The sequence below is a fragment of the Camelus bactrianus genome, chromosome 3 (genome assembly GCF_048773025.1).
Source record: "Camelus bactrianus isolate YW-2024 breed Bactrian camel chromosome 3, ASM4877302v1, whole genome shotgun sequence".
NCBI lineage: Eukaryota > Metazoa > Chordata > Mammalia > Artiodactyla > Camelidae > Camelus > Camelus bactrianus.
The window spans coordinates 26416626-26429129 of NC_133541.1; the positions used below are offsets into that span (position 1 = coordinate 26416626).

The 12504-nt window shown below is 38.1% G+C and overlaps 1 protein-coding gene across 5 annotated transcripts in view; it reads left to right on the top strand.

Moving 5' to 3' along the window:
* Positions 1-12504, top strand: part of SPEF2 (sperm flagellar 2) — a 157000-nt gene that overhangs the window by 50789 nt on the left and 93707 nt on the right. For all 5 annotated transcript variants that reach the window (XM_074357016.1, XM_074357011.1, XM_074356987.1 and 2 more), the window contains one exon: positions 11002-11221. In XM_074357016.1, coding sequence (XP_074213117.1) covers positions 11002-11221 — 220 coding nt within the window. The remainder of the gene's footprint in view (positions 1-11001; positions 11222-12504) is intronic.

Consider the following 12504-nt stretch of genomic DNA (forward strand, 5'->3'; position numbering starts at 1 on the left):
GATGTTCACCACTCATTTTTATTTGCTGCAGGTCATATAGGTTAGGGAGAATCCAGTCCTCTCCCAGGCTCCCTCTTACCTGAGGCCAGACAAGACAGAGGATGGTCAAGTCTCCCATGGGCTTCCTACCACTGATTTTCTGGTTCATCCTTTACCTACTTTGACAACTGTAGGAGCCAACTTCTGTGCATTAAGTCTAGCTTCTCTTCAATAAATTGCTCAGACTCCCCATCTGGTATTTTGGAGCTAGCTCTGAGGATCAGAACACCAAAGCTATGTCTTAGCAAATAAATACAGCAAGAACACAGTGTGGTCGGTAATCCCAAGGAACTTGAACGGGTCCAAGAAAGTCTTTGAATTTTGATGTTAGGCAGATGTGCTGGTCTGAGAACTAAAGAAACTCCCATCTGAAAGAGCCACCACCCCACCAATTCTGTCCGGTACCCAGGGTCTGTCAGCCATATTCCATACTGGACCAATGGCAGTCTTTCATACATTGGTCAGTACCGTTCCTAAGCTATTTTGGGGTGGTCTTTGATGTAACAACCTTAGCAGTGAAACAGAGGAGACAGAGTGGCAGTGGTCATTACTATGAGAGAGTGTATTCTGTGTGGAAAAATTCTGGGTGGACTTTGCAGTGACAAGATAGGTAGACCAAGTCATAGTGTCTGCATGCTTTGTGACATCAGAGAAATTCTAACCAAGCCTATCTGACTGTCGCTGACTGGGCAATGAGAGCAGATAGGTGAAGTAATCTTCAGGGAGACCACCACCTCCCTGATGAGAAACAGAGCATCCTTTGAGCTCTGGAAGGAATGAAGATTACTGTGTTCATAAGGATGGCCACCACCACCATGGAATGAAGATCACTGTGTTCATAAGGATGGCCACCACCACCAGAATTATTTTGTGGCCATGACACGAAGAAAGATCTGATATAAAGTCCAGTGTGATGCTGTCCCAAGGGTACATGGGGGTCTGGAGAAATGCAGAAGCCTTACAGTCTTAATGTGTTTTAGACTCAGGAAGTTGTGCTTTGAGAAGCCGTGGGCTGGCTGCCCAGCTGCTGTAACTCCAGGGTGCTATGTTCAGTACCTCAGAGGGCCACACAGCTTGCCGGGACAGAGAATGAAATTAGGAGGAGAGTAGAACCTGTCATCTAGGGGCAGATAAGCTACTCTCCCACTGATTTCCTCAGTGAGTCACTTTGAGTGTGAGAAGCCCTGCCCATTGTTTTCATCTGATTTGTCATTGAGTCTCAGCAGTACTGAAATGTAAGTTTTCAGGACAGAGGAACTCAGAGTGGCTTGGTCTCAGTTACCCCAGTAATCAAACCTGGAAGATCAGCCTGGTGATTCTGGCTGCCTGTCTTACAAATATCAGTAGCCTGGAGTTCAGTGGGGGGAAATGCCTGCTACCACTCACAAGTGTTGAGCTTTCTGAGTGTGGGGATTAGTTAGAAACTAGAGTTATTGGATTGCATAAGGAGGTGCCTGGCTCCCTCAGCATGGGCCTGTAGGCTTTGACAGTGATCTTTGTCACATTCTGAGTAATGGACCATAGCCCATTTGAATTTCCCTCCAAAAATAACACGAAGGTAGATGGAGTCTTTCATCCTGGGTCTTCTTTTGTGACAGGCTAGAATGAAACATGTCTGTTTCCAACATGTTAGATCAGGGCAGATAGGGAAAGGCTCCTGCTGGGAAAGAAGTGGTCAGGCTTCTGAGTGAAAGCCATTGTTGGATTAGGACAAGTTCTTCAGATTTCCCATGGGAATTAACCATGTGATCAGCTGATAGAAAGGCATTGGCTACTCACAATTCTGCTTCTAGCCAGAACAGTCTTCCACTGAGCACGACAGGTGACGTAGTGTTAACATCTGCCTTTCCCTTGTTACCATGGGTGACGTTTGCACTTCCTGGCCATAGATAAGATATGGCCCAGACAGAGCAGTCTGGCACAGAGGGGCACGAGGCATACCTTCTCCCCGGAGATGCCTCTCCCCTGCCAGCATCAGTGAGGGGTGTGCGGAAGGCCGGACTGTCAGGCAGGAAGGTGTGGCCAGGTAGCTGACCATACTCTGACCTGATCGAAGGTAAGGTGACTTAGAAAGGCTGCCAAACTCAGCAGGGCCAGTTCATCTTTTCACGTTGTTCTGAGGCCTTCTCGAATCAGAGCCCTGACTCAGAGCTCATTCCAAGACAGCTCCTGGATGAGAAGGCAGAATTGAATTGCATATCAGCTGACTGCACCCTCCTCTCCTCCTCCTTGTCAAAGGCAGTATAGGGCAGCATCAGTCCTTTTCACTGGAACCTGCCCATCAAACAGGTCCCACACTATGGTCCAGAAGCCCAGGAAGGCTGCTGGATTACATGAGCTGAACTCCCCATCAGGCAAGATATCCCACCTCCCTTTCCACTTCTGAGAATCTTGGGTGGTTGTCAAAAATTTTAAAATCTGCATTACAAAGTTAGGCAGTTCCTCCAGTTTACCTCAGGGCTTTTTGATAGTTGGGGGAGAAAGAGTCTGGGAAGGGAAGACAAAGAGCCTCTGTTGGCTCCAAAAACTGCAAAGTTTTCTGTCAGTACCTCCCTGTGGAGTATGGTGTTTTCCTGACAAATTCCCCAAGCACAATAACTGGAATATAGCCACTAGACTTTCCATGTTGCCATAGTAATAGATGTGCTTCTATAATATCTGATTCCCTCTAGTAGGAGACAAGACAGACCCGAACAGAAGGTCAGCCAGGAGAGCGAGTGCCAGGGGTTGAGTTCTTAGAAATGGAACTAAGGTGGTCAAGCTAATTTACCTGAAGAAGCCAGAAACCAGAAGAGGCAGAGGTGGGATCAAGCCAAGTAGATGTAGGCCAACCAAAGCTGAGACTGGGGAGAACCAGACTAGAAAATAAATGAAGCCAGCAGGCTGGAAGCTAGGCTGTATTGGAACAGAAGAGGCCTCAGATGAAAGGCTTGGAAGCTAAGTGAGGAGGCCAGGCAGCTGCCACAAACAGCTGGAATTTCTGCAGCTTATTTGTATTATCTGCCAGTCATGTGGTACATGGTTGGATCAACCTAGTTTTGCAGACACAAGACTAATATCCAGTTAGGAATATGAAATTAACCCTGTCACAAACAGCTTGCCACACAGCAGACCTTACCTGTCCATTCACACAAGCTTCTCCTTAACACCCTGGACCCTGTTAAAATCAGAACTTCTTCCAAAGTCCCAATTTATACATTATTTATAATTTAGTATATTTTAACTGAGATGCTTTTTGCTGCCATAAAACAAGGATGCCTTGATTTAATGGAGAATCTCTCTCAAAATTATACTTTAAGATGTTACTTCTAGAAATGCTTCCGGGGTTACCTAATTTCATACACGATGTGTGGATTCTTGCTAACTTCCCTCTGTGAGGATGACACTTTCTGATCTTGTTCCTAGATTTGGGGTTGGGTTGTGTCTGTCTGTCTTATTTGGGGAGCTAAGTACTTTGTACTTAATCAAAATTACTAGAATGTAATATCTATGGATTCATTCATTTTTTCAGTTCACATATATTGAGCCTATACTCCTGATTGATTCATTCATTAATTCAGTCAATAGATTATCAAGCACCTACTATGTGCCAGCACTGTTCTAGGAACTGAGGATATAAAGTTGATTAATATAGAGATCCTTCCCTCCTGGTGCTCACAATTTAGTGGGGATGAGGAGCACCATGTGGAGCATTATGTTAACTGTGGATAAGCATGGGAGGTGATGGGGGCCCACTGGAAGGAATGAATTTCAACTGAATAGTGAAATATGAATAGATGTCAGTTGGTTTAAAGGTACTAACTCGAAACTGACGTAATCCTATGAACTGTGAGCTTACACTTATACTCTCCCAATCTTTGTATTTTCTTATGATTTCATTTAATTCCAAGCATGTAGACCAAACTAAGTTCAAGAAATATTTTGGGTGTCTTTACTAAGACTCACCTGCATCATCAGAATTTTTCAGTAACTGCTGAAGATATCACCTTAGGTATGTCCACAAAACTTTAAGGAGAAATATGTAGATTGTCCAGTGAATTAGAATATTATAACTAAGCAATTGAGTTGTGCCTAATTAAGACATCATTTAGGTCTGCCCAAGGTGTTCGGGCTTGAGTTAACAAATCACCTCATCTCCCACTTGCGAAAACTTCCTTTGGATACAATTTAGCCATTAGTTGATTTGTTTTTCAAAAGTCCTGAAATGTTATTGCATTTTGAGTAATAATAATGATTGATAAGCGTTTTAAAGATTTACATCATGAAAAAAATTATAAGTCAGAATTGTACAAAAACTATTTTCTGAGATACTATAAAATAAGCCACCCATAACTAATCTCAAAAAACACACAAATAAGATCTAAAAATGTGAGTGAGCTGGATCTTCAAATTATTACCAATTATGAGAAATTGCACTGAGAATTGTGTTATTATTTTAAAATATATTTCATAAATAAATATCTACTCTGTAACTCTCTAGTTTGAGTCATGATTAGCATAAAGTTAAGAGTTTCCTCTTCCTATTTGCAGATATTTAAGAGATGAATCCAAGGTGGTACTTAAAGACGTGAAATCAGAACTGAGGATTCCTAATGTCTTGTTGAATACATTATCCTTTTTTTGTTTGTTTTTTCAAATATTGGACTGAGACTAGATTATGAAATTAACTTTTGGATCACAACCATTATTTATTTTAAAAAAGGAAACACAACAAAATAAGAGAAATACAATGCAATGCAGTGTACTGCAATAGAAAATAAAGCACATCACCAAGTAGTAAGGATAAGCATTTCATAAAACTTTTTTTTCTGTTTTATACATATATATAAATATATATATATAGTTGCACACAAATCCTAGATAACAATGCAAAAAATGTGTTTTTTATGGAGGGTCCTGGTAAAAAAATGTCTTAGAAGATACAGAGCAAGTGGTAATTGTGCTACAAGAGAAGCTGGGCAGGTTGAGGAGCACTCACAGGGGTTCAGAAATTTGGTGCATTGGTTGACCTGGAATTCTTGAATAGTTAAAGAGAAGCTCATCACGATGAATAAAAGGATAATGTCCCCTGGCATTTGAGGGTTGGTAATGGCTGCAGCAACCCCCGAGGCTGCTACTACAAGCCTTAGTTACATTTCTGGTATCACAGACTGTCATATCTTTCTCACTGCCTGCGGAATGATGTACCAAGAGGAAGCCAGCTATCCTAGAAGCAGAATTAAGGCAGCTTGAATGTCTTGGTAAGCCATACTCTAAAAGGGGCATAGCCTTATTTTGTGGAGTTGCTACCTGAGTTGTTTCTTAAAATCACCTTAAGTCCTTTGGCCACTGTATCAAGATAATCTGCCTGTTGTTGGGTTTTATATATAAGTAAAAAGATTGAAAGCCCAAGGAAACCAGCGGATGTCAAAAACAATGTGATGTATTCCCTAGGAGATTCTTTCTTTGTCTTAAGAGAAGAAACATTTGTTGCCTCTTTCTGAATGCATCCATGATTGAATTGTGAGACACTGGGAGCCTACCAAACTGGGAATATCTGGGGCATTTCAGGCCATGCAGATGTTGATAAATTCTAGCAATCTAAGAGGACGAACACTGGATCATGTGCACTTTCAGATTAGTATCGCCACTCTACAAAAGCCACATTTGAATGTCACTGCTAAGTATTATTGACATAACCCAATGTTTTTTATTGAATGTTGTGTTAGGCACTCAGACTTGATGTGCTGATGAATATCTCCTGAGACCCAGATTCTGTTTATCTAAGTTGATCAAAATGAACCGTGCCTCCCATACTTTAAAAGAGTAGATGAGGAAACTGTATTCCCAGTCTGGATCTTTAGAAGTGGCCAGAAATGAGAACAAAGCGCATTTGCTTTGGTCCAAGGATAATAATGTGGAGAGAAATAAAAATCTGTTGGGAAAACCATGCAGCTTCACCAGCATCATTATCCAATCACATGGGCAGTGTTATACTCAAGGAGGAATCTAATGGACTGAACACATGGAAGATCTGAGGCTTGCCCTTGAAGTGTGCACTTCAGCCCACATTCAAGTACACTATTTCCAAGTAGATGCTGTCTGTAAATGCTCATGATGTTTTTAGCCATGGTTACTAACAAGGGAACCAAGGAAACTGACACACTAGGCCATAGGAAACAAGGATATGACAGGCTGAAAGGAACCAGAATCAGAAGCCTAGGTAACCCTGAGGTACCTGCAACATGATATAGGGAAGCATGGGAGTATATTGGATCCAGCCCAGAAAGCAGAATGTTAGGTTTATGTAAACTGTGAAGACAGGAGGGATAGGTGGATACCATGGTCCCAGGGATTCTGGATTCAGTTTCCGGAAAATTCAATGTAGGTAAATGAATAAAAACAGTCTTGGGAAACAGGTTGTGACCGAGGGCAGAGGCTGTTCACTCTCTATTGTGTTTCATGGTCTCTGTGTGTGGGTCAACAAGAATTCACAAGGAGAGGTGGACTCTCTAGGGGTTAGTGGGTCTTGAGTCTTGGACTTATGCCTTTTCAAAAATGCACACAGATGGCATTTTAATATTAAAGAGATAACAATTATTTGTTATAGATGCATGACACTTCACATTACTCAAGTGCTAGTATTATGGAGCACATCCACATGGAAGAAGTGTCTCACTAAAGCAACAGTTTGGACCAGATAGTACTCACCTAGTGTTGCCCACTCTGGGCATCAGAGTCTTGACACTAATAGTCAGATGTCTGTTTATAACCATACCTGAAGGAGTAAGAATTATATATTTTATTTTATAATTTTATATAATTTTATCATATAATTAATGTAATTTTATATAACAAGCATGTAAATTAGGGATCTGGTAAAAATTTCTGGTTCCTCTTCACTAACAAAGGAGTAAAATCACTTTAGCTTGTTGTCGTTAAAGTAGTCACCTTTATTCTGGTCTAATTTCCCTCTTTTTCCAGTTCTCCTGACCTCCTTTTGCCTCACCATATTCTCGTTCCAACCTAATGTGTTACCCTTCCCTACTGTTTATCTTCTGTCTTGATGAGGAATTTCCCAGCTGTATCTTTAAGGTGATTCTGTAAAGTGTGTTCTGCCAAATCCTTGATCTGTTCTTCTCCATGGGTCAGGCCTCAGTCATTTTCCTAAGCTAAGCATTAAGTTCTCTTCATGGTCAACATTGTCCCATTGTGTTTGGCCACGTTCTACAACTAAGCCAGTGATAGAAGGGGGCTCCATTCTGACACCTTTGTGAGGAAGCATGCCTTTCTGATTGTGGTGCAAGCCGAATGTGGTTTCTCCTGTTAGGCAGACGTGTGGAGGCCGTCACCCCTCCTGTAGGGCGCTGTGATGTGCTCCAGCAGCAGCCTGAGAACTGCTAGTAAGCATTTAAAGTCAGCGGTCACATTGGCCACCCACACAGGCATTTCAATCTTTATAACAACCCCATGATATCGGTAATATTATCATACAAAGATGAAGGAATTGACAAGGGTACAAAATGAGTAAATAGGAGAACTCTTAACGGAACCCAGGTCACCTGATTTAAGTCCCAGACTGTTTCCTTCAGGATGGATTAAATGACTGCACAGCACAAAATCATTAGAACATTGGAAACTTTCCATTTAACCTTGGCCTGTGGCTCATAGCCTTTTTAATTTTAAAATAGCATAATTTCTCTGGTTACTTTCTAATTGGTCACATTACATAAAATAATTACCATTTGTCTAATTAGACGTTTAAACAATTCCAGTAAATGAAAGCAGAAGCAAATAGTTAATTATAATGCAATCAATAATTATGCAAATCAACTTCATATTTACCTAATTTTCAACATTGCATATAATTATTATGCAGAGTTGTTAAAAACCAAAGGCATTAAACTAAAACAATAAATTTTGCAGTTAAAGGGTAGGGTGTATAGAAGTGACAGATACAATTATATGCATATGCTAACAAATTCTACCAATTTAAAAGAAAAACCTATTATGAATATGGTTTTATTTGTTTATTTATTTCAAAAAACATTTCTTTATCTCTTGTGTTGACATATCAGAAATTCTGGCACCAGACCAGACAATACCAGCTGCAAAACAATCTATTCTTTATCTGCTAATGTGAAACAACCTTGTTAGGCACTAAATTCTTACACATACTTGGATCTGTTTCTAGAATTTATTTTTTTGTGCACTGAATACGCTGTTTCTGCAGCTCTTTCTTTTCATTACTGTGTTCTTATTAAGTACTTTAATATCTGGTAAGGCAACATTCCCTTATTACTTTCCTTTTTAAGTTTTTAAGTGAATATTTGCACTCATTACATTTCTTCTTCTGCTTCAATTTTAGAACCATTTGTGCTATCTCCCTGCAAGGGAAAGAAAAAAAGTGGCACTAGCACTTTTGCTTCATTATATTAAATGAGATTAATTTGAGGAAGAATGAAATGGCTTGAAATTTTGGAACTTTCTAACTTCCCCTTTATTCAAATCATTTTTCTTACACTCCTCAGTAGACTTATAAGGCTGTCTATGCATAATCTCTCTAATATTTCTCATCAATGACAATGATTTTGTCAAACTTTTTAATTGCAAGCGAAAAAACTGGACTCATGATGAGTAAGCAGAAAAAAAAAATTCAAAATATGTTGAGTAGCTCAGTAAATCAGTAGGTGTGTTCAAGAACTAGGCTCAAGGGTAGCCTCCCAGGGAAAATGATCAGAACCATCACAGCGAAGTCTGACAAGAGAACTGTCCCCACTGCCGCCACCCCGGAGCGCTGTAAGTTCAGGTTACAGCAGCTGCCTCTGCACCAGAGCTGAACTCTATGGCAGCCTGTTACTCCCAGAAACAATGCTGTTTCTTTCTTTATCTTATTTGCATTGGTTAGAACTTCCAGAATCATTCATGTTAATGATGAGCATCTTCTTCTTATTCCTGCCTTTAATGGAAAAAAATGGTTCGGCATTACATATTAGTAAGATATGGGAAATATTAGGGAAGTCATCTTCAATTCATAGCATATTAAGAGGTTTGTTTTGTTTCGTTTAAGTTTTTTTTCTCATCAGAAATGAATTTTGAATTGGTCAAAATGATCATATGTTTTCATTTTTTAATTTTAACCTATTAATGTGATATAATAATAGGTTTTCTAATATTTAACTTTCTTTGTATTCATGAAATAACTCTTACTCTGTCATAGTGAGACAACTTCAATGTCGTATAGAGGTTATGAGCACATGTTCTGGAATCTACCTGCCTGGGTTCTCATCTAGGCTCTGCATTACTATTTATTGTGACCATGGAAAAATAACTTAGCTTCTATAATTCTCAGGTTTTTCTTCTGCAAAATTGGGATGATAATAATACTTGTGTAAGAATTGCGTAAGAAGCATGTGAGATAATTCATGGAAACAACAGTATATGGAATAGACTGAGTGTGTAGAAAATGTCAATTAATCTCATTATTGGCTCATAATAGAGTACTGATTTTATCAGTATTGTATGCATAATTCTTGCAATGTATTTCCAAATGAGAATGGCTTTTTGTTTTCTTTTTGGATGTTGTTTTTGTCAGTTACCTTTGACACCTTTTCGGCGTCAGGGTTGTTAGTCTTGCCAAGTGAACTGGAAAGCTTCCTATCTTCTTCCATGTTTCAGAAGACTTTGCACAACATGTAAATTCTCTGTTTAATTAAGCAATGAAAATTTTTCTGTTAACCATCAGTGTCTTCAAGTTTCCTAGGTATAGTTCTTTGACAACGTTTTCATGTCTTTCATGGCTTTAATCTTTTCAGATATTCCATTTAAATTTATTTTAATCATTTGTTCATTTTTAAAATATCATTTTTACCATACATTAATAAATTCAGATTTATCACAGTAGAGTCGTACATTTTATTTCCTTAAGGATTCTTAAACCTCCTTAAAATCTGTTATTACCTTCTTTCCTCTTGTGTTACAAAATTGATACTTGCTAATCTTCACCGTTGTTCAGAACTAGTAGCAATTTCATTATGATTAGTATGGATAAATTCTAGAAATACATCAATAAAAAGTATCTCCATAGTTCTGCTCTCTAATTTATCAGTTTTCATTGTAATGCGTTTCTTCCTCCTTGTTCTTTTTGATTATTTTAAGGGTTTTTTTCCTATTTTAATGCTTAATTCATTTCTTTTCCTTCTTTTTTAATTTTAGATCAAAGCATGTTAGGCTAAAGCCCTATGAATTTTCCTCTGAATATAGTTTGATCCCATCCTGTATTTTTAATAAATCTATTGTTTTAACATGTTTCATTTTAATACATTTATTATTTACAGATATTTTATAGTTTTAATTTTTTCTTTAATCCAAGTGTCATTCAAAGAGAATGTTTTTAATTTTTAAAATTAAAATTGATTTCTAGTTTTATTACACAGTGGTCAGAGATTGTCATCTATACAGTTTTTTCTTTTTTTTCTTGCTAATTGTTTGATCCTTTAAGCAAGAAACCTGAAGGAACTGGGAGTCAAACGTGGTAAACTGAGAGGACACCATATTGGGCATGAAACTTCTCTTTTTTCTGTCTTACTTTAAAGCATTTTAAAATAAGCTTTGTACTTGCATAGGAGAGCCGAAGAACCATTACTGTCTTTTATCTCTCTACTGATGATGATACCAATTTAGTGTCTAAATACTCAATCTGCTTTAGAGTTTATCTCAATTAACTCAATATGCCTGTTTTCATAAGTTATGTGTTTTAGAGGGTTTTTTCCTTTTTACTTTTATATAAAAAGTCATTTTTCACTCTCTAATCTGAAAGTGTTATTCATGTGATTACTCATTTTAGTAATATAATTATTTGAAGTATTTATTTCCTTTTGTTTACTATAACTTGTATTTACTTTCAATTTTCATATTTCCTACATGCTTAAATTCCACTTTCAAGAATATTTCTGTTCTGTGTGTTTCATTATTATTTTGCAGAACATGGTTGGAGAATGGGCCTTACCAGAAGAAATGGTTGATAATTTACCACCCTCCAACAATAGCATATTGGGCCACGTGATTCACAGACTAATTGAAAGTTCTCTTCCTCCTCAAGTTGAATCAACAGTACCTGAGTTACCTTCATTTGCTATAAAAGGGTGCTTGTTGGGGAAAACATTTAGTGGAAAAACTACTGCTCTAAACTTTCTACAAAAAAGTAAAATTTCTTATTTATTTATTTTATTTATTGGATTCTATTTCCAATGACTATAGCTGCAGATGGCTATGTCTATAGAAAACATAAAGTATCTGCTAATATATTGGCAAGTTGTGTCATCAAGAATTTTATTATGGTGTAATCACATAATTTAATGCCCAAGGCAGACACTTTTAGGAGTATAGAGTCATAAACCACAGCTGTACCAGGGAAAGCGGGATGTATGAGCATGCTATATAATGATGATGCACAGTATAGAGAAATAACAAGTCTTAAACTTACAGATTTTACTTACTTTACCAGTAGATGAAGTAGGAAAGTAGTAACTTGTCACAAATACAAAAGAAATCCGCTTAAAATTGTAAGTGTTTTAATTCTTCACATTGATTGAGTTCCCTCTCTTTATTAAGCCTTTGGCTTTTTCTGTAGAAGCTCTTCCAGTTAGAAGCAAAATCACAGACTTCCATCTGTTTAATTAGTTTGTCTTCAATAATACTTACCTATTACTGTTTTCATTGGAAAACTCAAAATTTGCACTAAGGCCAGTCCATCTTATTACAGTCCAAGGCAGAGAAGGGTAGGGCATTGTTGAGATGTTAAAAACATCTCCTTAAAAAGCAGCCTTACAAAGCCCAGTGAGATATCACTCCACACCCATTAGGATGGGTATGATTTTTTTTTTAAATAGAAAACAGCAAATGTTAGTGAGGATATAGAGAAGCTGGAACTCTCACACATTGCTGGTGGGAATATAAAATGGTGTAGCCACTATGGAAAGTAGTTGGTGATTCCTTAACAAGTTAAATAAAGTATTACCATATGACTCCAGCAATTCCACCACCGGTATATGCCCAAAAGGACTGAAAATGGGGTTCAAAAAACCTTGTACAGTAATATTCATAGCAGCACTATCAATAATATACAAAAGGTGGAAACAATCCAAATGTCCATCACCTGATGCATTGATGAGTGATATATCCATACAGTGGAATATTATTCAGCCATAAAGGAATGAAGTACTCTTATATGCTACAACATGGATGGACTTTGAAAACATTATATTAAATGAAAGGAATCAAACACAGAAGGTCACATATAGCATGACTGCATGGATATGAAGTATCTAGACTAGGCAAATCCATAGACAGAAAGCAAATGAGTTGTTGGCCAGGGGCAGGGGTAGGGAGATAGGGCTTGACTGCTTAATGGGTACAAGGTTTCCTTTGGAATGATGAAAATTTCCTGGAAAAAGATGGTGGTAGTGATTGGACAACATTGTGAAT